The sequence below is a fragment of the Cydia pomonella genome, chromosome 9 (genome assembly GCF_033807575.1).
Source record: "Cydia pomonella isolate Wapato2018A chromosome 9, ilCydPomo1, whole genome shotgun sequence".
Lineage (NCBI taxonomy): Eukaryota > Metazoa > Arthropoda > Insecta > Lepidoptera > Tortricidae > Cydia > Cydia pomonella.
The window spans coordinates 16,798,358-16,825,072 of record NC_084711.1 but is presented as its reverse complement, the minus strand read 5'-3'; the positions used below and the strand labels follow the sequence as shown (position 1 = coordinate 16,825,072).

General features: G+C 34.0%; 1 protein-coding gene across 1 annotated transcript; it reads left to right on the top strand.

Annotated features, from left to right (window-relative positions):
• Positions 1-5,000: 5,000 nt before the first annotated feature.
• Positions 5,001-12,318, top strand: LOC133521003 (uncharacterized). Its single transcript, XM_061855726.1, has 3 exons — positions 5,001-5,679; positions 6,070-6,292; positions 6,371-12,318. The coding sequence occupies exons 1-3, from the start codon at positions 5,618-5,620 to the stop codon at positions 8,204-8,206; spliced, it is 2,121 nt and encodes a 706-aa protein (XP_061711710.1). The 5' UTR covers positions 5,001-5,617; the 3' UTR covers positions 8,207-12,318.
• The last annotated feature ends 14,397 nt before the right edge of the window (positions 12,319-26,715 follow it).

Genomic DNA, 26,715 nt, shown 5'->3' with positions numbered 1-26,715 from the left:
AAACTATTTTATGTTCGCAAATATGATGAAAAAATTGTGTGTATTATATATTATGGGCATAATTAATTACAAACTAATTAAAAATCAGTCTTTCGTTAGTATTAATCCCCTTCTTAAAGCACAATGCACTATACTAAAAAGTTTCGTAAGTTCCATACTAAATGTAAAACTGAACAAGAATGTACTAATAATAAAGATTAATTATTCCCTTCCGTGACAAGCATTGTACCATTTTTTCTAGCTTTTTCTTTATTTTTGAATAAAAGTAATAAATCAACATCATAACAAAAAGCGTAGTGCATTTTCAAAAGTAGTGCATTAATAAAAACTAGAGAACACATATTTTCATTTAAAGAAACCCATATTTATATGCCGGAATATTGCAATTACACATGCCAGAGCTCGTAGAAAATATTGTAACATAAAACAAACAATAGGTTGTAATTTAAAAATCACGAGAAAATGCATGGCTTGGTGAAAATAGTGAATTCTCTACATTTATTGCGGGCACCAAATATGGGACGATGTATGTTGATTTTTTTAAAATATAATCAGGCGTTACTTTGCGGAAATCCATTCTAATTTTGCGTTGAGACGGTGGGAACATTAATTGCTTATGAAAATACGCATGTAAGTATAACCGGTTGCCACTGGTTGATTAGCACATTATGTTTTCGCGGATTAGCATTATAATATTATTGTTTGATTGAATTTTTTCCAGTTTTAGTCGGAAGGAAATTTAAATACTTTTTATAACATAGTTCTTAACAATAAGTCATGGCTATGTGTGAAGTGTGTGGTGACGACAATGAATAGTGTCTATAAGAAACGGGAAAATAGCGAACTTTCATTCTACAACATCATATGCTATTTCACAGGTATAAACTATCAGATATCTTGTGCATGCTTTAGCCGCCGGGGTCACGCCACAGACAGCAAATAGTGCCATAGAAGTTAATTCAATCATTCACAAAAATTGGGTTTAATACAACAATTTAAAATACACTAAGCTCGGCGATTAAAGAGGCACTTTGGTAAGCCGCAGTATTATTAAGAAAGTCATTAGTATTAAGAAGTTTTAAATGGTAATATTCCAGGTTGACATTTTTTATCGGCTTTTGAATTATAATTATTTTTCCTTAATTTCATTATTTTCTTATGTTCTAAGTGTAATATTCTTACATAATTTATATTAATATGTTTTATTGTTTAATTTCAATTTAATATAAGTATAATTATTTAATTAATCTACTTTGTACATTTGTTGACTGCCTAACATATTTTCATGACATTAAAGTTTTGAATCTTGAATCTTGAAACTCACCCCTTCGTTATTAATAAAATGATATAGGTACTTAAACGATAATTAACTAATTTTACGGCTTAACTCACGTGTTTTAGTCACTTGGGCAACATGTTTCAAGCACCGTAGGTCTGTCTCCATTTTCAAACAGTTATACAAAATTAAACTCATTTTACGGTTAATAGTCACGTAACCGTAAAATGAGTTTAATTTTCGTATAACTGTTTGAATTCGATTACTTAACGGAAGTTTCAAGGGATCTAATAACTACAGTATACCAATAACAAAATAAAATATAGATTTAAAAAAATATCCATGTTAAGGGACATAATATTTAGTTTTCAAAAAACCAGTTGAACATAAAAAGATTAACAGGCGAATTCGAACGTGCACTGAAATCAAACAGATATAATAATGATATTGGAATCATATCAGTTAGCTGTCATTCTTGTCAGACTTTTCCACACAAGTGTTAGTGCGAGCGAGACGCTCTCGCGCATGATAGCCAACTGATATGAATCCATTACCATTCTAATATCTGTTTAATTGGACAGATAAAAAGTAAGGTCGGTAGGTTGGTACACAATAGGATTTTAGGTTGAGTAGAGCTGCCGTGTCGTTGATGCAAAGGAAAAGTTTTGTTGATCTGAATGTCTGCCGTATGTAATAGTACATTACTACAGAGGCAGGGAAACAAAGTGTTGCAGACTAAGTGTAGACGGCCAAGCGTAGCGAGGCCAGATAGGGATATGCAGCCGGGAACCCCGTTTCTTGTTCAGATTTCTATAGCACTTTTCTCAAATTTGCAATGAAACAAAAAAAAAATAGTCAATTTGTTTTATTCGTAGGTTCACACAGCTAAACCCAAATTACGAATCAACTACTATTTGATAGTTGAATGACAAGACGTTGTGTCACATTTTGACGTTTAAAAACAAAAGAAGGGTTCTTTACAGACCTAGGTATAACAGGCTGTACGAAATTCCTTTTCATATCATCTTCACTCATCGCACCGGATACGTAGTATTTTCCGACCTAATTTGAAGTAAGTCATGTCAACATTTCATTGCAAGTTTTAGAAAAGTATCTAACATTTTGTTGACAATTACACATGAGACGTTTAAAAAGAGAATGTTTGTTTTTCAGTCCGCGTTGCATTTGCTACTATTTAGTTATTTATAAAATAGAGGATTGTTTGCTTGTTCATGTATAAGAAACACCAAATTTATGTCCAGGACTATTGATTTACGTAACTATAATAAAAATAACTAAAACTAAAATAAAAACAGTGTATTTTGCTAGTAGATAAAAATACATTTTCTAAAATAACTTATACTATACGAGATGAAAATGTTTTATACACAGGTTGTTCCATAAAGAACAAGTTCATGTTTAATCATGTTCATTACCTCACACGAAGGGCTTGTCACTGATTTATTTAGCTCCGGCCACCTTCGCTTCACCTAAAGGCTATTACGCTCGTGGAAAAGAAGAGGAAAATAAAAATGCTACACCCGTTTGTTGGGTTTTCAATTTACTCGAAGACATAATCACTGCGTAATAGAGGATGATATCAGAAAAAATGAACAACGTTTGAACCTTAGCAAAATTTTGATTTATAAATATACTGTACCTGTATCTGTGATTGTGATATTCAATAAATATTTAAAAATGATATTATATCATTTTACCAAGGTACAGTCACCATCAGATATATCGGCGCGGCCAAGGCGGTCACAAATATCTGAACACGCCTCTATTGTCAAGTCCCTAGAGTGCGTGTTCAGATATTTTTGACCACCTCGGCCGCTCCTATGTATCTGATGGCGACTGTATTTAAGGGCGAACGGAACGTCATATGTTAGTTCTAAAATAATTTTACTTAAATACCTATATCAACGAGTATCTTGAAAATATCTATCAGTGGTTGATCTTGAGAGCATTCGAGTACCTAGTAGTTTTCGTTCCGCGGTAAACCTACTGTTGCAAACACTGTCTGAGTTTAGAATTTATGAGTTTAAATATTTGATTATAAGGCCTGCCCGTAATTTTTCAAAAAATAAAAGTGAACACATGGGCAGTTATTTACACACTTTAGGGAGATGATATAACGGAGTGTAATCACTTAGGATGTTTAAGTTTAAAGTGAAAATGTTTCTCTTAAGCAAACTCAAATTAAAGCTACCATCATAAGCAATAAGATGTACTTAACAAGTAACAAGCCATCTAGCTAAGTCTTCTCATCTATGTATTAAGGGAGTCATTCGGCCAACAAACCGTCCTGAAGTTTGGCAGAAGAGTTGTTTTGTAAAATGGGTTATATTTATTCTGAAGAAATGATTTATTTATTATTACTCCGTTTTCATTATTATTACAGCTTCTGTTAAAATGTAATTTCACTTTTTATTTCGTAAAACCATGTGTAGTATTTTAAATTATACCAAAATCATCATAATAAATTTGGACAAATTATTTTTTAACTTTTATGATCCAGACCATTTAATTTTTATTCAATTTACTAAAAAAGAAACCTTGCACTATCTTAACAAACACGGTAGTTCTATCTATACTTTTCTTAACGTATTAGAAAATAGTAAAAACTTCTCGTAGTCTAATTCGTTATTCTGATGCTGTCTGTATCTTAAATTGCACTGTCTGGCAATTATTCTGTGACCTGTATTCAAAGTAGAGGGCGCGCATTGTTGCCCCGCCGCAGGGTCCAGGTTATCCGGGGCCGTGCACAAAGGCGAACTTCTCAGACATCTCGGGTTTGATCTCAGACACTGTACAAAGATGTTTCTGATCACTTGAACTTGATACCCTGTTACAGAGAACGGGACTACTTAGGCCAGAAAGTTACAAAGTAATCAAGTTTATATTGTTAGGTTGGTATTCCTAAAATTATATATTTTGCTTTGAATACTATCATGATAGGTACCTGATTTATTTAAAATATATCCAAATTGAACAATAAATCAAAACCAATATTAATTTAAATAACCATAGAAGGAGTCCGAAATCACACACGAAAACACGTGATCGCAAACCGTAAAATTAGTTTAATGTTACTATAAGTTGAATTAATTTATAAAACATGCTCAATATTTTGGCACTTTTCAATTCCACGCCGTCTCTCTTAACTGAATAAGTCTTTTGGGTTCCCCTTATTATTCAAATTCTTAATGAAATATTGAATACTAATCATTGACATACATCTAAGGACGGGTATTACGGGCACTAAAAATAAAAATCCTTAGATATATATCAATGATACAAACTCATAACAGTAAATAGAACAAAAGACGCATCAATATGCGACACAATAAAAATAACGGAATTTTAGTACTCATACCTACCTGGACTTCATTCGGATTGTAATAACAGAGGGCCTCCCGCGTTATCTAGTTAAATAGTTTCTTTCTTTTGCATGAATAAATAAAATAAAAATAAATAAATATTATAGGACATTATTACACAAATTGACTAAGTTCCACAGTAAGCTCAATAAGGCTTGTGTTGAGAGTACTTAGGAAACGATATATATAATATATAAATATTTATAAATACATAAAATACATAAAAAACACCCATGACTCAGGAACAAATATCCATGCTCATCATACGAATAAATGCCCTTACCAGGATTTGAACCCGGGACCATCAGCTTCGTAGGCAGGGTCACTACCCACTAGCCAAACCGGTCGTCAATAAGAAAGAATACGTCGGTCGGAATAAGGAAGAGCGACAGCAAGGCAGATAAAGAAAAATATATTTTCGTTTTTGGCGGTAGGCCTTCAGGCTACGAATGTTTCTGGTTAAAATTTAACCAGATTTTTAGGTCTGTAGAAAGCGACCAACTTTTATTTTCATCAGAGTGACATCCTAATTCAGTGGATTTGGTCGCTTTTTGCAAAGATAAAACAATTTAGTTGATGATTTTCTGCATAACTTATGTCAAATATATATCATTTTCGACATTGACAGATCGTATCCATAACAAAACCAAATCAAATTCATAGCCTGTTATTACAATCAGAATAAGCTGGAGGCTTCTCGTAAATTTCGTCGCTCAATCACTTTATTGTTTGTCGTCCTAATCCCTACATGATCGCTAATGGGTTGATATAACTTTATTGTACTCTTATCTCGACACGGATAGCAAAAATGCGTAATATCACCCCAGTGTGATCAAACTTTCTATGCGGTCAGTGCTCTCCATTGGTTCAACCTGTCATATTTCAGAGTTAAATTTAATGTTTTGAGAAATTATTTTCAGCCTCTAACAGAAATATTAATCGTATTTCCGCGTGTATAATGCAAGTAGCGGCAAATAATATTTTTTCAAAAACTAGCAGAGACATCACAGCCGGTATAAGGTAAGTAAACGGGTATCGCAATCAAATTACATAATTAGGAAATGTTGAATCTAAATATTTCACTGCATTTAAATTAATAACTGCGCAAATATAACATTATATTTTTCATGCCAAATACGCGAAATGGTGACATCACGAGACAATAATTATTTCGGGATAAGTCCCCAAGAGTAGCATTATATTAGCACCTATAATGTTGCTCTTTTTCCCGAGTGACCCGATGAGTACCTACCTATATAGAATATCAAGTTTGAGGGTTACAAATTTACATAATGCAATCTCACAAAATTATTCAATAAAACGATAAAATATCATCAAAAAACTAAATAATTCACAAAAAGTTTTCAAGAGTCTGTCGCAAATTTTAAAACTGATTTCAATTTCATTTAGGAACACATCGTGCAATCGCGGATGGCTCCAAGTTTTCACTCACATCGTATGCGGGGTCTTTACCGTCACGAGCTTCATATTGATCTTAATCGTCGCATTTAACACCACCAAAACGAAACCGAACATTGCTGAGTCCCGGTGTCAGCTCTCCGGCTGCCGCGTCATCTGCCATGAGACACCATTTTACGAGGAATATGAGGACGACATTGTGTTGGGTATTATGGTATGATATAGTCTTTATATCCCACAAATTCAAATTTAAGCTGTGTTTCAAATAATTCACATGTAATCCTTTTTTTGACAGGCTGCAGAGGTGAATTGTCACAGCGTATTTCTGACTTTGACTGAACCCCGATTTACTAATGAATCACTACCCCAAAACTGGCTTACAAGACTACGGCCGGTGGTAGTCGAAATCGGTATCATAGGTGGAAATCTTCATCATATTCCACAAGATGCCTTCTCTGCTGCCTTTGCAAGAAATGTGAGACTACTGTTGTTAGAAGAAATAACTATAACTTCGTGGAGCCAACACGCATTTCTAGGACTTGCAAACTTAGACAACATTTTAATAAAGAAATGCAACATTATTGACATGCAAGAAAATTTTCTGTCTGCAGTGAGTCAATCTTTATCAACATTAACAGTAGTAGAAAGTGGCTATTGGAATCCGAAAAATCTTACAGGGTCCTCAGATTTAGCGAGTTATTCTATGCTAACTTGGGTAGATTTATCTAGCAACGACTTCGGTGCCAATTTAGGACTCACCAGCTTTACCAGATTGAGGTATTGCAAGTCACTCTACCTCGCTTCCAATAGAATCTCTTATATAGAACCAGGAACATTTGACAATCTGATTAAGTTGGAATATTTAAATTTAAATAATAATTTCCTAAATCGCATAGAACCGGGTCTATTTAATGTCATGTCTTTATCTTCTACGCCAAAAGTTAGATTAAATCTGGTAGAAAATTGGTGGCATTGTGATTGCTCGGACAGGGAATTAAGACGATTAACTGCGTACGCTATACTATTGGTAGATCCGATTTGCAACTCTCCCAAATCAGCGCTAGGAAAAACCTTTTATGAATTCGTCGCTTACTGCAAAGAAAATGAACCAAAACAAATAGTTGCTGTAGATATGCAACGTAAAATTGTTGAAAATGAAGGATCAAGCATAGAGACATTTAAGTGCGTCTCAAAAACTTCTCAAGTCTCTACGTCAAGAGTGATATCACCTTTTCACAACTATCAATGCTCAGAGAGCGTCCTCGACTCGCTTTCTCAAGGTAATTCTACGGTGACAGAGAGTGATATCACAAAATGCAGTTTGTGGATCAAACCTGTAATTTTTCAAATAGGAGATAATTTTACAATGGTCGAGTTAAGTTTATCAAGAACTGAAGGTCATGGGCTTATTTGGTATCAAAATTCATGTGCGAATGAAGTATTTTGTGTAAACGTCTTGCCAGACACAATTCGGCTTTATAATATAGATATTTATAATGAGTATACTTTTTGCCCTGTAGATCTAAAATCGGGTAGTGTAGAAAGTTCTCATTGCATTGATGTTTTGTCGAAAAACACAAGTAATTCTTCTTTTATAACACGACTAATATTATATCCTTTAATAGCAATTGGTTCTCTTTTCTTTGGAGCTCTTATACTCTATATGCTTATTCGAAAATATCCTTTTCTATTGAAAGGCAGCAAAAGACTGCTGTTCGTAAAGCATAAAACGGTGGATGCCTTGGTATTGCCACCGAAAGTACCTTTACGTGGAGTTCAGAGCAACATTTCCTTTAGTAATTCTAAAGATTTTCCTGACATAACGACATCTTTATATCATGATTTCATGCGGTCCGGTTCCATGAGAAGTTGTCATAGTATTGCTCCAAGCTATATTTCCGCGCTACACCCAACTGAAGAGCAACTAGCGGATTGGCGCTTGAAACATGCTAATGAACGATTTGACAGCCATTATGCAACGGTATCCATAATTAGCTCCGAAGTGCCAGTTTCGTTGTCAAGTAATAGCGATCACTTTTATTTCTCAATTGAGGATGATTCACCTATCGTTAGCATCAGTGATCCGATTAGTCAGAGTTTAGAATATGAACCTGACAGTGTTTCTTAATTTCCTTATTGCTCTCTAATCTAAGCAATAGTGGAGTGCCGTTTTCACTGAACCAGAGTATTCGGAACAGATGATATTGGTGATACTATTAGAAAAAGACGAAATCGCCAAAGCCAAACGGCCTTAACCAAAATTACTTGGAAATTTGATTTGCCCATAACCGCCGCCATCTTAATTTTTTTTTACAAAATATTTCACAAAAGTCCGTTCTAAGTCGGTTTCCTGAGTTTTTGCATTTTTAAGTCTAACGGCCCTCCTCAAAATAGTAAATATTAATGCTATATTTAATTTATAGTACTAATGGTAAGTCTATTTTCAGTAGAATGCTAAGCGCAGATGTTCCGCAGCATATTTATTTGGACAATGTGTCATGAGACGAGGTAACCGGGCCGGCGTAAGCGCATGCATCGTGAATCAATCGTTCACAGCTGCTTCTGACATCAATTTGAATTCACTGCAAACAATATAGCGTGGCTGTTTTTTTGAATTGAGATAAAAATGAGAGAACCTTATAATAAGGGAATAAAGTACAGAGACGTAAGACATTTAAAAAGAGGAGCATATTGTAGCTCATACATTTTGCGTGAATTCAAGTGAATTTCATTATTTTAAATTGGTAATACGTGCCGTTCAACAAAATAGCAATATATGCGATGTTAAGCAGCCAATTCTATCTCGCTTTATCTGGCAGCTGATGAACAATTTATCCGTACTAATATTATAAACGTGAAAGTAACTCTGTCTGTCTGTCTGTTACCTCTTCGCGCTTAAAATGCTAAACTGATTTAAATAAAATTTTGTATGGAGATAGTTTGAGGCCTGGGGATCTTTCCTCATAGGATAGTTTTAAAATGCTTCTAATAACTTTGTTGTAACAAGTAGATAATTTTTTTTTGTATGTGCATTATTAATAAATAATGAAAAAGGCACTTATATTTTTAATTTAATTATCTTTGTTTGTCTATTACAATATTTTTTGAAATAAAGATATATTTCAAAATTTAATTCATCTTGCCTGCTTGGTGCCAGTGAATCCACTCGGGTATCCAAGTGTACCGCTTGTAATATGTCGGCGGCCGATCATTAAATCCACCAAATTATGCAATTTCTAGGCATAACATGAAATGTCGCCACGTCGCCACTGAGCATATCACGATGTGCCTTATATTAAATTATACGACAGATCGATGAGATTAATGATCGACCGCTGACATAGATATACATGTTTTGGTCAAATTAAGAAGGCTGCGTTATTTTATTAAGATACATTGTAGTATTCCTATGGCTACCTTCGGTCTCCATAATCAGAGCCGCTTTATAGTACTGTCAACATCAATAGTAGCGGATGAAAAAACTCTTCTAAATCTAATCTTCTCTCTAAATCTTCCAAATTTAGGTTCAAAAGTGTATCTTTTACAGTCTTAATTGTTTTACATATAGTATCACTTTTTGTTAAGCTGTTACAGAATGGTAAATACTTTTGACACCTTGTTTGATCCGTCACTTTTGATGCTGACTGTACCATAAAATTGCATTTTCACGGAAATTTTCATCTCCTATTGGATGCTGATGATCCTAATCTCCTATTGGAGATGTCCAATAGGGCATCAAACAGGTCCACAGTCACAAACAACTAACAAAAAACGTCACATACTGACAAACATTGTAAACTTCTTAAAAATTATCAAATTAAAATTGTTTTCCAGAAGCAAGAGTTAACCCTTAATCACTGACGCTTTTTGCGATAAATTTAGAACTTTAACGAAACGTCATAACGCCTTCTACGACGTACCACATTCGTACGTCAGCGGTTAAGGGTTATAGATCATGTCATTCACGACGACGCGACTTGACTCTTATTGTCATGTTATTAAAGGTTAGATTTGACAATTCTGCGCGTCATCGTGGATGACATAAAGATTGAGTCTTAATTGCTATTGGCTGGTGTGCACAATGAAGTTTTAATGAAAGTGTTTTAGTTGTTTATAAAAAGAACACAGGAAGTGCACACAATAATAATTATCATTTACAACCGCTTATCAATACCTGCCAAAAATAAATGTTCTTAACAAGTACAATGGCGCTAACAATAGTTCGAAACCGGCTGTATTATAATTGGCAACCCTACCTTCCGGCGAGGCTAGAACAATGCACTTGGCAGTGACATTGCTAGGGTTGGCAGATAAAGCACCGCTAATGTTTATCGCTAATGAGAAATGCGTGTCTGATGCGATTACGTGGACACGTGATGTGGGTTTAATCGTACACTGACAATGCAATGCTTTTGTAATTCAGATTTAAATTTATATTCACGGGAAAATCTCGACGTTTTTAAAGCTTTGGTATTATCTGACCAGCTACTGCTACGAAATTCAAAATATTAAATAGGTTTAAATTCCGCTAAGATTTTTGCATATTTCATGAATGGTTTGTCTATTTTATGATGCTGTGTTTGATTTTATCCTATAAATATAACAGATGTGAAAGTTATATGGGTGATGTTTGGATACCTATCTATTTGGCATCTTAATAGCTTACGTGGAATAGGATATAGGATACTTTTATCTTGAGAATCTTGATCTAAGGTGATAGTAATAGTAAGTATGAAAGTTCCAACAGGAGTGGGAAGGAGGTCCTACTTGTATGATACTTATACATATACTTCTTTTAGTTTTGTAAAGATGTTTTAAAAATTACTGGCCTGTTGGAATGACATATATAGTCTATAGGTATCTGTATGAAATACGTAAAGGTTGACTAATGCCACCTGTTATTACATCTGCTATTTTATATTTTTCTTCATTTATTTGGATGCAATAATGTTGCAGTATTGTTTTAAATTTTACGATGTTATCATCCTGACTATACAGAGTTATTTTAGTATTTAAGTAGCTAGTTTGTGTAAACTATTTATTGTTTCACATTTTTTGGGTAAGAGATAGTTAAAAGATTTACTTCGAATTTTTTCAACAATAGAAATAACTCCACATATGTTATGCGTTCGGTTTTTTATCATACAATGTTTGCAGTAAAATTATGAAATAAACGAAGGGATTCCACATACACCGTGTTTTTATTGAATTTCGTTAACTTCGGGGTATCGGTAAGTACGTTTAAGGAAACTAAATGGCATAATTAATTTAAAAAAAAAATTTTTTTTTTGTTTTTTTTTTTTACTTTTTTTTTTTATAAAAATTAACTAAATGTTGCATATAGCGTCGTTGTAACACGGGCATTACATTTAACTCAACCAAACAATTGAAAACTGTGACATATCAATGTCATTTCGAACGTCGATCGTCCGAGATAGTACTTACGTTTAGTAGCAAATGTATGAACTCGCAGTAAACACTAATCAATAAGTAAACAGGCCCTAAGGCAAGTGTACACGCTCGTAAGGGCCTTATAAGATAAAAATTAATGATTGATTATCTCCGAAATGGAGTTAATTAGAATATCGGTGTCTTTGAGAAAGTTACTTAATTTAAGCTCAGGAATGCACCCTCGAAATTAACGCAAATCAAAAAAAACACGGTCACACATACCAAATAAATCATGTCGATTTTGCAAAATTAACACTACCTGCTTTTAACGATTAAGTACCTACAGTATTCTAATAAATTGTACATTATTCGTTAATAGGTACCATAAAGATTTGCATATAAAAATGTTTTTTTTTTTACCTATGTCTCTCTCTATATCTTTCACAATGTTGTCAACCCCGGTAGTGGATAAGCTATAAGTCACTGATAGTCTCCACTGAGTACCCGTGATCGTTATCACTTATCATTTTAGATAGATGACTAGACGTCAAATCAATACATTACTCATCATTCCTGAAAAACTACTTAGAGTTAGACCAAGATTAGTCTGCAACGATTTTGATAGCACACGCAGTGCAGGTGTTATTTATACGTCATAGAAGTTCGTCTTTTAAAGTAACACTTGAACTGCGTTAAAATCGTTGCAGACTTGTCTTGGTCTGCCTCTTATCATTTTTGATAGCATTCTTCTGAACAACTGGAAAATATTTGTAAAATAAGTTTTTTGTCAGAAATTGAATTTTTCATAGAAGCTCAGGTTGAGTTGTTTTATCACAGCATTCCTATGGCCACCTTCTGTGTCCATCATGATCAGCTCGATGGTAAGTACAGTCGCCGAGGCGGTCAAAATTATCTGAACACACTTTCGGTGTTTTCGGCGAACAAGTTTTGTGGTGCTTGTATTGACCTCCCAAGGACCTGGAAGTGCTAGCTAGCTGAAGAAGGCCCGTGGAAGGCTGAGGCTGCGGAAGACCGTGTGAGCACTGGTGACTTTACCATATTAGGTATTGCATTGTAACCCAACTTACAAATGTATGTGAAGCTACAGCTTAATCGAATAATCATAAGTAGGTACTAAATAGATACTAATTCCGTGTAATGTCCCACCTTTGTTGCAATTTTTATTTCTCATTTAGATTTATTTAAGGAACAAATTTCTACGGAAGATACTACTGTTTAACAAGTTAAAAAGAACTCAGCCTAAATAAAAAAAAACTTCCGTGAGACACAGGCAATGTTAAATATATTTAAACGGGTCACTCACGTATTTTAACGCTCACGCGTTCTCGAGTTAAATACATGAGAAACCCGTTTTAATATAATTTAGTCGGTTAAAAAAATGTAGGTCTTAGGGTTGAGGAAAAAAAAAAATATTTCTTTCAACTACAGACAGTCACAGCAGAAAATACATGCTGAACTTTGTACAAAAGGGGTTAAGTTAAAGGACCTAATTTGTCTACATTTTATTCAAAATGTTTACGAGTAAGTTTAGTTAGAAAGAGGAATTCAATTCAGATGTATGCAATGTTTGCAATCTATCCAAAGCTCCCAAGTTCTACTTTTGCTACTGCCAATCTGTACACAATCATAAATAAGATAAATGTCCCATCTACGCTTTTAAGAGCATTTAAAACCTAAACGATTGTAAAATTGCCTTTAGAAGGTATATAACGAACACGCGAATTAACTGTCTGTAAATGTTAAAATCGCTTCAAATTTCATAGTAGCAATCTTATATTGTTCCTTTGGGAATGACACTTTCTTTAAGCAACGTAACCCTAACCAAGACGTATATACCTTATAACTATACACATTACTTAGGTATGCACATTGATGTGCTATTAATTCCAGAACACCTGTACAAGTGACTTGGACGCGAGCGCATCAGACATTAATTGCATATGGCGCGACCAGCGTGCACGCATGCCAAAAGCCAACACGCGCTTGCGCATTGAAGCGTTACTTCTGTACCCGCTATCAAATCTAACCTTCCACAAATTTAGTACAGCCAAAACTGTAACTGTCCCTTTCCCACTAATGTAAACAAAAAGAGAAAACTACTCCTAGTTCTTAATATAGAATGTTAGTTTTGGACTAACTACATGTCATATTTAATTTTTGCCGTGCTAAAATTATTTGCGCGTTGATGAAATAATTTAGATCGGCCGTTCTAATAGTTAATTAGATAGTAAATGTTAGATCCCAATGGTTTGTTGAGTAACAAAATCTAGCTAGTTGCATAATTGTAGATTTATATCGTTTTTGACTCACACATGACATTGTTACACATATAAAGTAGGCAGAATGGAAAACAATGACACTTTGTTAGGGAAAATACATATTATATAAATAATAAGTTATTTATAGCTGCATAAAAAGTAACTCAAGATAATGGCAATTTTTCGGAAATTTGTTTATGTTATAACTGAGTGAAAAACGCATTTTTGGCTGAGACGCTGCCCCTGTGTGACTTGGTTTACCATACTTCGGCTTGACATACCTACTGATAGACATTAAAGTTTTAAAGTAAACTCGAAATTATTATCTGTAAATAAAAAAAAATACTTATCCGTTGTAATGTTTTTTTTTTTCACCAAGGTGTAAATATAAATAACGTGTGTACAGAAAAAGCTAAAAAAAAAATTATTCGGCAAAACAAAAAACAAATTTTTGCTTCTTATGACCTCAGAAATGCGGGGTTAAAATTTGTCGGGTTGAATTGGCCCACGGTGTGTATATTAGGTATTTTTACACTAGATAGGTACAATACAGTCCTTATAATGGCTCTCTACTATAATTATATTTTTATGATCTAAAGGAAATGACTTTAAAGTATCTACAGTCATTTCCTCTCAGAAGATAACTAAAAAAATGAATCAGGAAGGTTTACCATTAAGCCTCCAAAACATCAACAGAGGTTTCGTGTGGCTTGAGAAACGGTGTCTTCGTCCTAAAAATGTTTAGTTAATATTATATTTATATTTTTTTTTAGATAATCTTATATTTATATGGTGAAGAAAGAGTCGGTTACTGTATGTTAATAAGTTAAAAAAGCTCCCGTAAATGCGTAACACCCCAACCGAAAATATTTCCCTTGACATAGTCATATGATACATTTCTGATAAGTAAGAAATACTTTCGTAATTCAGCTTTCTGTAGCATTTTAACCTGTTACATGCCTACGATCAAATTTTATTATGAACAATGTTTGTAGGTATATATTTATATGAATGGAACACACAAAACACAGTGACAAAAAATTGTTTTATTAAAATGAACAGCAAACTATTACATTAAACGTATTAATATGTATTATTGGGATAATGTTATGAAAGAAGAACTTTTTTAAAAACTTGTTGATTGCAAACTATTTTATTATTATTACGGTTTGCTTGACTCCTAACAACGCACTACGGCTGAACGACAAATATTTTAAATTTTTGACGAAAAAATTATTTTGAGACCAGCTTTTATCGCTGACTGTAATTTTCTTTCCACAATCAACTTATACTCGTCGTGACAATTCTAATAACCCCAAACACAATTAGTCAAACACAAACAGAGTTCCAATGGCCACTTTCTGTCTCCATCATCAGATCAGGTCGATGGTACCATAATATTGCATTGTCACCCAACTTACATAAGTATGCAAATTTTCAGCTTCATTAAAAACCGGAAAGTGGGCCAAATTTAACTTGCAAGATTTGATTACAGACAGACACACAGACAGACAGGAAACTAAATAAAAGCTTGTAAAATGTACACATGTTTTGGCGAATATTTGGTGCGTGCGAGAACATGTCCAAATCTTTAATATTTGGTAGGTTTTCAGCCAAAATTATTTTTTGTGGCACCTCTACTACGACTAGATAGTTACTTATATACACTATGCCTTGTGTTAATACAACCCAAAAAAAACTGGGACAATATTTAGGCGTTGAGATTACTTGACTTTGTATAAGTAAGTAAGTAAGTAAATATTCTTTATTGCACCAACAATTATACATTTTACATACATGTAAAACTACAAATGAATTTTAATGGAAAATAGAACCAGGTAACAACAACAACAAGGTATAATTAATTGCTTATAATTAACTTTCCTCTTTAATATCTTTTTAAATATTGATTCTAGCGAAAAAGTTTACGAAAACGTACAATTTTATGACATGCACTGGAGGGTTAAAGTTGTATCTCCAACTTTTTTTGTGTTAGGATTGGGAATTTGTATATTATTTCTACATAAAATTTAAAGTTTTTTCAATATTAACCTCTCGAATGCCGGAACGCGGTGCCCCGTAAGTAAGTGTTGAACTCTAATTATTAATAAATTAGAATTCAATACGTACTGCGCGGATCCACGATCCAGTATTAGGTTAGGTATAGGTTAATAAGATAAAAAATTGCCCAATGCATGGTGTGGGGAGGCCCTAAACCGTTATACAGACGCAGCGATGTACGCATAAAACAAAGTTGTCCTATGTAGTTGTAACGTAGGAAAAATGACAATACGCTTGCCGCTGTGCTTAATGCACGCGTTTGCGATTTAATCAAGTGTGCCATATTAAATATGTATTGGACGGAGGAATAAATAACACACGTAAGCTGGTTGTAAGACTGAATCTTTCTTCCTCTACCCACACATATGAAAGTAGGTATAGTGTTTTGTTCAAACAACAATGATGTGTTTTCGGGACGCAGACGTGGCAAACGCATTCCGTTATTCGCATGCGTTTAACGCTGCGATTTCTGCACAAAACAACCGAGCGCTTTAAATTCATAATATTTATTCATTATTTTCTATGTTGTGATTTTTTTTTTCAGTGTCCCGTTGACCAAAGACAAAATTCAAAAATTCAAAATTCAAAAATTTATTCTGCAAGTAGGCCTCAAGGGCTCTTTTACAAGTCAATACAACATTTATAGTAACATCATATAGTGACATGAAAAATACATAACAACATTTATAAATACAACAGCCAATACCTGGGTAAACATTACATAATAATAATCTTAAAATAAATAATTAATACAATACAATAGAGATGTATAGTCTCTATAGTTAAAAACACATTAAATCTGGAGATGTAAAAGGTCCCCAATGTCAGAGTACTAATACTAATAAAATTTGGAGGTGTAAAGTCTCTCCAAGTGTCAAAATAAAATTTATACTAAATAAATAAACCGCGTCTGGACTGTTAAACTAGCAGTCTCATAAACTAATGCTACATTCTGTACATAACTAGTATGTACCAAGTCAAGTATATTATACAATATGACAGAGACGTATAGTCTCCACGGTAAATACATTAAGTTTGGAGATGTATAAGGTCCCCACGGTCTGAGAAAAATAATAATACACAATAATAAGGTTTGGAGGTGTAAAGGTTCTCCAAATGTCAAAGAATAAAAAAAATAAAAAATTGTATGAAATACATATTTCACGTCAAGAGACTGTTAAGCTAACAATCTTAAAACTAGTTCTACAGAATACATAACTACTATGTATTTAATATGTCAATTGTCATCATCAAAATAACTAAAACATAACAAACATTAATACATAAGGTTGAACAGCTAGAAACAACAGCGCCATATGCCTCTCCGGGACACTGCACGCAAAACTATTACAGCTTTTGAGACTGGATACTTGGCCATGATTCCGTGTCTCCCAAGTAGTCATCTATTTTATAGTATCCCTTTTTGAGAAGTGCATTTTTGACGTATTGCTTGAATGAAGTATAGGGCAGGTTCCATGCCTCTAAGGGTACTTTGTTATAAAATGTTACACAGTTTCCCATGAACGATTTTTTAACTTTATGTAGACGAAACTTGGAGACTACTAACTTATGTTTATTTCGCGTATTATAACTATGGATATCAGACAGTTTCTTAAAGGACTTTATATTCTTATGCGTATACATTATCACATCTAGTATGTATTGTGAAGCTACTGTGAGAATATCTATTTCCTTGAATCGTTCTCTCAGCGAGTCACGAGAAGCCATGTTATAAATAGATCTGATTGCCCTCTTCTGAAGAACGAAGATGGTTTCTATGTCAGCTGCTTTGCCCCACGCCAGTATGCCATAAGACATAATACTGTGAAAGTAACTGAAGTAAACTAGGCGAGCTGTCTCCACGTCAGTAAACTGCCTGATTCTTCTTACTGCATACGCGGCAGAGCTCAACCTTTTCGCCAGGGCAGATATGTGAGGGGCCCATTGCAGTTTACTATCTAAAGTAAGGCCCAGAAAAACCGTATTCTCGACAAGGTCCAGCGTTTCGCCATTTAATGTGATGATAGTTTCAGATTTTCTTACATTCGGCAGCGAAAATTTGACACATTTCGTCTTTTTCGCATTAAGAAGTAAGTTATTTGCTGTGAACCATTCTAGTACCTTTTCCAAAGTTTCATTGACTTGGCTATAATCGCTCAGTTTCCTGTCAACTTTGAAAATTAGTGAGGTGTCATCAGCAAATAAGACTATCTCACATTTATGTTTTACAAGGTTCGGCAGATCATTTATATATACAAGGAAGAGAAAAGGACCCAAAATTGAACCCTGTGGAACTCCGAGCTTTACAGTCATTCCAGTAGACTCCGTTCCATTTACAACCACTTTCTGGGTTCTTTGGTTTAAGTAAGACTTAACAAGGCTTAGAGCTTCCGTTGACAGACCGTAGTGCTTCAGCTTGTGTAGAAGTGTGTCATGCTCCACGCAATCAAATGCTTTGGACAGATCGCAGAAGACACCTATAGCATCTAGCGAGTGTTCCCAGGCGTCGTATATGTGCTTGATTAGTACAGAGGCGGCATCAGTCGTCGAACGACCTCTTGTAAAACCAAATTGCTGATCTTGAAGTAGTTCATTCGAGTTGAAATGTCGAAGCAATTGGTTTAATACAATTTTTTCAAACACTTTACTGAGAACAGGAAGTATTGAAATAGGTCTAAAATTTCCAAGGTCATCTTTGCTGCCCGCTTTAAATAGAGGAATGACCTTACTGTACTTCATCAGATCGGGAAATACACATTCTCTAACACAAGCATTAAATATATCGGCCAAATACGGTGCCACTACGTCGATTACAGATTGCATGACTTTCACAGAGATCCCCCAAAGGTCCTCAGTATTCTTTAATTTCAAGGACTTGAACGTTTTAATGATTTCATGGGGGTCAGTATATTGGAAGTACAATTCCAAGCTGCATTTCTTGACATTGTTTGTATGCAAGTAAACACCAGCCTTTGCTACAGAGGAGTTCAAGTTCCGTGTAGCATCTGTGGCTATGTTGGTGAAAAAGTGTTGAAAGGCGCCAGCAACATCCAGGTCTGCAGACAATATTCGGTCTTGAACTTTCAGTCTGTAGTGGCCATCACGGGGTTTCGTTTTTCCAGTTTCAGTGTTTATTACAGTCCAAGTAGCTTTTACTTTATTGTGAGCTGACCTGATTTTCTGAACTATAAAGGCAGACTTAGCCGCGGCGCAGACTTTCTTAAACACTTTTGAATATTTTCTTACATATTCTGCAAAATTCTCGTCATGGTTAATGCTCCTCATTTCATACAGGTCATACAATGTATCCCTACTCTTATGGATGCCCACTGTGGCCCATTCACTAAACCTTGTTTTCAGTGATCCTTGCTTTAGAGTCTTTGTTTTAAAAATATTCTTGTGGACGTCATGTATCACATTCGACAGTCCCTTGTATAGTGTATCAGGATCTTGCTCACCTGTAATCAGTGCTGGTACCTTGGATATAACACCTTCTCTAAACCTTTCCATTCGACTGGCAGTGATGGGTCTATATGTAAATGATTGCTGTTGACTTATAACATTGACTTGGAAATAGGCTTTTTGACCACAGTGATCAGAGTTGAAGCAGCTAAAGATCTCTTTTTTTATAACTTCACAATTATAGAATACATTGTCCAAACATGTCGCCGTACTAGCTGTAATCCTTGTGGGCTCGTTGAATAGCGGAAACAAGTCAAAAAACTGATAAAGGTTTAGAAGTCTTACAGTGTGTGCATGTGTGGGATCTAATATATTAACATTAAAGTCCCCACAAACTATTATCTTCTTACTGCTAACAAAGACTCGTTTCAACGCATCTTCCATCACGGACTCAAACTGGCTAAAATCCGACGAAGGTGGTCTATAGACACATATTATAATGTGACTCTCCATTTCCACACATGATATTTCTATAGTTCGCTCGATAGAAAGTTTGACTATGTCGTTTCTTTCCTTGCATTTAAATTTTCTTTTCACTATAATCAATGAGCCCCCGTGAATGGCCGACTTTCTACTGAACGAGCTAACTATATCATAATTATAAATATTGAGTAATAACAATTCATATTCCTTGAGCCAGTGTTCCGTAATACACATAATATCTACATCTAGAGATTCTAAGAACAGACCCACCTCTAATTCCTTGCTGGAGAAGCCCTGTAGGTTTTGGTGGACTAACATGATCTCGCGGGGCTTCTCCGCTGTCTCAGCAGTCAGTTTAAATGCTGTGGGCGCCCCCCGGGAGAGGCTGCGCTCGCTCCTACGCTCGTGGCGCTGCTGGCGCTGTTGCCACTGGCTGCAGAGTCAAAAAGCCCAGGTTCAATGTTGTAAGCAAGCAATTTGGCTGTTGTAACTTTACAGTTTCTCGGTACATACAAATATTGATCATACAATGTGACATTATAAAAGTTTCTTTTGTACATTTGGTTGATATCCATAAAATGGTAGTTACTTACTGTTGTAACATGTCACAGTGTACAGCATGGAATTTAATTCGGACACTCTAATATTATGTTCACGAGATACTGAATTGGAATACGGAAAGGCACACAAAATAATTTTATAAATTCCACGCTGCTCAATATCTGACAGTGTTTGCATAAGGGGTCCTAGGTGGGATTTCCTTACGCCAACACTATCGCCCAAATGTACAATTAGAGTGGTGCCCCTATCAAATTTGTCCTTCGCTAAGCGGTCCACAAAACATTTGATGGAGGCACCACGCATACATATATTTGTCACCTTCTGCTGGAGACATTCACTCAACATGGATCCGCTTGAAAGGGTTTGAATCATCGGGATGTATAAGCGATATAATCAGATAAAATAGTTATATTTTATTTTGACATAGTTTTAAAAAAAATAGGTTAAGTCTGCGTCCGTTTAAAATGGTGTTAAAAATAAAACATAATTACAACACTAAAGACATTTGACTTCACGCAAATCGGGTTTCAGTGTAGCCGAGTAAAATGAAACCCTTCTGGCAACTATGTCGGACGTTACTATTGTTTGCGGTGACAATCGTTTATAAACACTAATGGATGAGAGATAAATAAAATACGAAAAAACTACAATGTATTTTTATGACTGTACTTTCATAAAGTAATATAATAGCTAATTGAACGTTAATAAATCGGGGTGATGAAAATTTGTTATTTAATTTACAAGGGGAAAATGTTGTTGTTTACATTCTCAGGCTAATATATTGATACCCAAACAAGCGAAAGATTCCAAAATTGAATTAGTTTGCAAATCTTGAGCGTTGCTAAGATTTCAAGGCACGAGGGTGGAACAAACTGGTCCCGATTGAAATACAACCAACAACAACAACAACAACATATGTACCATGGTTTGCAATAAAGGAAAAAAGAAAGACAACTTTTTCCACCACACTACTGCGAGAAAAATATTAATTTACTGTAAACCAATAAATCGAATCCAAATGAGCGTTATTATATTAAATATTAAACATTCAAAATCATCATTTATAAATTTATTCTAATAGTTAACATGAGGAAAAAACTCAAAATTTGCATGTTTACTTTACCCCTCTTGTGGATAACATGTAACTTTCGGATCAGTTTTTGAAGAATAATGGAAGCTTTTACGAGCTCGCGTGGTGAAAAATAATGTATTGCTTAGGCAGCTACAAAATATTTATTAAGATGTGTTATGTCTTGCTGGGACCTAAACACCGGGCTAAGCATTGGAAATACTGGCATCTGCTCCACGGACACGCATGTTTTTAAATTGTGATTATCTGTACTCAAAGTAGGTACATACTTTACATAAATGAATGAGTACAAAAGTGGGTCAAATCGCAGCCAGCCAGCCAACTCTGCTATACCGATTTGTAGGCACTATTAATTCCCGACAAATATTACCGAATACAGAACGTTCTGTCGTCGAGTGATTTTTTCGTTGCGACGGAAATCGGAAAAAGGTTAAACGTAGCAGTTCTCAGACGTCAAGAACACTCGACAAGCTTACGTGGCATTACAGTCAGCGTCGATTTAATATTTTATTTATTTTTGTCTTGTGTTCTGAAAATTATTGAAAAATATACAGTTCATAAAATTGATGTCTATGATAAACTAATTATACGATACAAAAATTAGGTCATCTGTAGCAATCACTGAAATCTGTATCCGACATGATAATTTAAAACTATAGTAACATTAAGGAATTCAGTACAAATCTTAAGAAGTATATTTATAAAGTATGATATAACTTGGACGAATGGTAAGATATTTGATTAATTTAGTCAGATAATTATCTAGTTTTATATGATTTCAATTTTTAACTTCATTTATGTGAAAATAATGACATTTTTAATGACTTATCATAATTATGTGTATTCCTTTTAATTTAAATTTATCTTGACATCGTAACTACTCGCAAGAAATAATAAACTTTTTTATTGTTATTTTATTATATTATGTGTTTTTTTACTGTTATTATTATATAGGTACATATTTTTTAATACTTCATATAAGATATGTAACTAAATATCTAGTAAAATTTTAAATTACGTGTTAACACACACAAAAAAGAGGGGCTTTAGCTAAGTTTGTTTACCTATAATGATGACAGCATTTAATTCAGTCTTAAAATTGTAGGTACGAAATATACATATTTCCATATTTACACAGCCATGCACACATCATAATCGTCCTTATAGCGTTGTCCCATCTAACAGTTTTGACATGGGCACTAGTTTTTAAGAAAGCGACCGCCATCTCACCCTATGACCCAGAGGGAAACTAGGCCTAGGCACAAAATCTTGAATTACTCAATTAAGTGTCAAAAAACGAAGGACTAAGGTTTTCATAAGCCCAAAAACCCTAAAGTGGACGCCACAGCGAATGTGGTGGTATAGAAACATATGTTTAGGATCATTTCTAAAGGGACTCGCCGCTTGTGACATAAAAAGTAATAACCCTATATCAAAATGTAGGTTCCAAATAATTTATTACTAGCTGCTCGATGAAGGTGTGCGAGGCCAGCTGAAATATGATGGGGGTGGAATTGAAACGTGGATTAGATTTAAGTTAGCTCGTCGAAAAAATGAAGCTTATTTGTAAAAAAATATCGTTTCTAAAATATAAAGTTTGCCAAACATACTGGTTAGCTCGTATAGATCTTTAAAGAGATAAGTTTGCCTTTGTACACATTCATTGTATTCTCTTTGTGCTATGTACTTGTATTGGACAATAAGTTTTTTACTACTATTATTACTAAAAATAATAGTTAGAAATTATAAAATATCAGACATCATTTTTGATCGTGACAATTTCAATAAATGAATGTTATTAATATTTCTTGTCTCTGCACGATTAGTAGCCATGAAAAAAATACAATTAAATATGTTATATACAATTGTTTAATTAGGTATGTTGTATAATTAGGTATCATGTTATACGCTGTATGCAGTAGGTATCTATACTTGTAATTCTACTGCACTCTTTTTGTTAATAATACTGCTAAGTTTTCAGAGGCATGGGAGCGTCACAAAGTTACAATGTGGCAATTGTAAGGCTTTTCAACAAAGTTCACTTAGTTAAATTAAGTAAGTGGGATGAAAGTTCTATTTCGCATCAACGCTTGATTGATGACCATGTTATTGACTTATCCAACATATTATTGAAAGGTTATTAGATCCATTACTGTGTCAATAACTTTAAATCCAATTTGACTCGAGAAAGTGACAGAAAGTGACGTGGGTATCGATATGCTATCAATATGTCACTTACAATTTGTCACAAACTTTCAGAGTTTGGATTTGACAACGCCTTCTATCACAAAAGCGTTATAACAGCGATAAATTATTACAGGCAACAATTATAATGCCCACCAAAATTTCTTTTATACCGAGCTCTCTCAAGCTCCCTTTCCAAAAAAATATACTTAACACCAAAAAAATAAAGTCTAAAATTACGCTAGTTCTAGCTGTTTTACTCACGACTGCACTTGAAATTGTATTCTAACACCAAATATAATTAATGATCACCAAATAGAATTAATGATTACCAAATCTTAGCGAGCAAATTAATACGCTATTTTCCCCTAAAATACTACTATGATTGCCATAAAATGTATGCATTACAATGCATAAAATGTATGTATTACCACTACAGAATGGAACTGCTACCAGAAAAGTGGGTTAGGTTAGAACTGCTCTCTTCACAGAATTGAACTGCTATCAGAAAAGTGGGTTAAGTTAGGTTAAAACTGCGACCCTTAGGTACATTAACTAAATGCTACTAGAAAAGTGGGTTAAGTAAGGTTCAAACTGTGATACTCACTGAACTGTTATCAAAAAAGAGGGTAAGGTTAGGTTAGAAGTGCGATCCTTACAGACCCGAACTGTTATCAGAAAAATTGGTTAGGTCAGGTTAGAACTGCTATCAGAAATAGAACTATAGTATAGAACTGAACTGCTATCAGAAAAGTGGATTAATTGATTTAATAGGATAAAGAGATATTGAATATTTGCATGACATTTTTAATCAAAATGTGGTTAAAATTGTGGTGGTCATTAACTATTTTTGGGTTAACAATGATTGGTTTAGAGTCATTTCCTTTAATAGAGATTTGAAATTTTCGTTATAATTTCACTTTAAAATATAGTTTTAATTTTGAAGATCATTTACTATTTTCGGGAGTAAAAATGTTTTTCGTTTTGACGTTATATTTTACTAGGTATATCTGGTGATTAGTTAAATACTAGCAATTATTAAATATGGCTGGCCATGTCACTGTATGCTACTCTCCCTGAAGTAAAATTGAATCAGTAGGCCTATACAGGCTGTATGCAATAGACAACAGAATCGAGAACAAAAGCGAAACGGCAAAATCTGATAATTTAAACATAGTCACAATTCCCGTTAAAAACTGTTTTCAATCTCGCGTCATTAACTTTTGCTGCATTCAAATGCAGTTGGCAACCATCGGCGCCAGTGGAAAGCGTAGATCGCAACAAATATGTCACTGTCTACGATCGGGAACACCTGCCTTCCCCCCACTGGCTCCCCTGCCCCCCTTTGCCTCAGCCCTCATTTAGAACTAACCATTTATTCAATATTACTATGTGTGCGTTTTCATAGCAGTACCATGCTAAAGTTGTTTTGATTTTCAACAGGAAAGTAATTAATTCTGAGATTCAATTAATCAAATTAAACCTGAATTTGGCATAAAAAGTCATGGTCGTGAGTTCAAGCCTCCTTGGCGCTTAGTAGTCCTATTGTTTATTAGGAATTGGTTAGCAAAAAAATACAAAAGGAGGGTCAAAGGTTATGAATATCCTGACATACACTGACAAATTTAGGATTAGTAAAATGTTTGAAATTGACATTAAATACAATTTAATATGAAAGAAATTCTAGAAAAATACATCTACAGTACAACAGTACAACGCAACGTAAACAGTTTTGCAGGGAACTGTTTTATACCGGGTGTTTTCCGTAATACGAGCAAATAATTAAACCATATATTGTACTCCTCACACGATATAATTTTAGATTATAATTTTTTAAATATTATACAATCTTTAGGTTTTCTTTTTTTTTCATATAAATTAAATATTATTTTCAATGTACGCTGTCATCAGTGTATTTAACGTTGCTTGTCACGGTTTAAACTTAACAAAATTTGGAAATCCATTGCATCTTAGAACAAATTAAAGTGTAATATTAATCAAAACATAAGTTATTTTTAAATATTGCTGAACAAATGTTGGTCCGTTCGAGGAGTACAGCCTACAGTTTAATTTATTGCTCCTGTTAAAGAAAATACCCCGTATAAAGCTCGCTGTTGTTCATGACTTTGTTCGCATGGATTTATATTGATGATGTAATGTTGGTTTTCTACATAATTATTGTGGAGTAAAAATAGCAGCAGGGTAATAATTTGAAAACATGTAAAATTTGCTTGTCATATCTTTCTAAGAAGTTCAAATCCCTCGGTCAAAAAAACATTTGTTCTCGATACAAATTTTTAACCTCTTCTCTTTCCGTAGGAATCATTTTTATTAATGGTAATTTTTTTTATATATTTTAATATAATACATTTTTGGAAAGTTTAAAATCTTATTTGAAAAATATTTTGTGACGCTTTTTTAACCCCATTGTAAGATAAATTTTCAAAAAAGCTGAATACACTTTTTGTTTCCTAATATATTCTTTCTACAAAGTTATAACTCCCTCATTCAATAAAATATTCGTACATGATACTACCCTTTTTAACCCCCTTACAAGATAAATAAAAAAAGTCTCTTACCCTAATCATTTCCGTTACAAACTGTCTACCCATATTTAACCCATATTTGGGGGATGGACTTTCAAAAACGCTAATTTTTGTTTTATGATTTCATGTTTTATGTCTTTTTATAAAGTTTCAAGTCCCACGATCAAAAAAAATTCGTTCTCAATATAAACCTTTTCACTACCTCCTTTTTGGAACAAGCTTTCAAAAACAACTTATCTCTTCCTATTTTCTGAAACACCTTTTAATAAAATTAATTTTAATAAAATATTATGTTATTTTTAAGTGTCAAGTTCACAGTTAACATAAAGCTTCTACCACATATAACTTTTCAATACCTTTTTAAACCCCCTCAGGGTTTAATTTTTTTTATACGACTTCACTTGTAGACTTTAATGTAAGTTGATGCACGAATTTAAATTTTCTAGTTTTTGTAGTACCGGCTCTTCGATAATGTGTGATTCAGCTAGGGCATACGTATTTAAATAAAGATATCCCGTTTATTATTAATAAATGTACTTTATCCAATATACTTTTTTGTATGTGGTTGTTCTGTTATACACCAAATTGTATAAATTCTGAGAGAGCTTTTCCTCAATTGTACACCATTAAGAAAGACAGT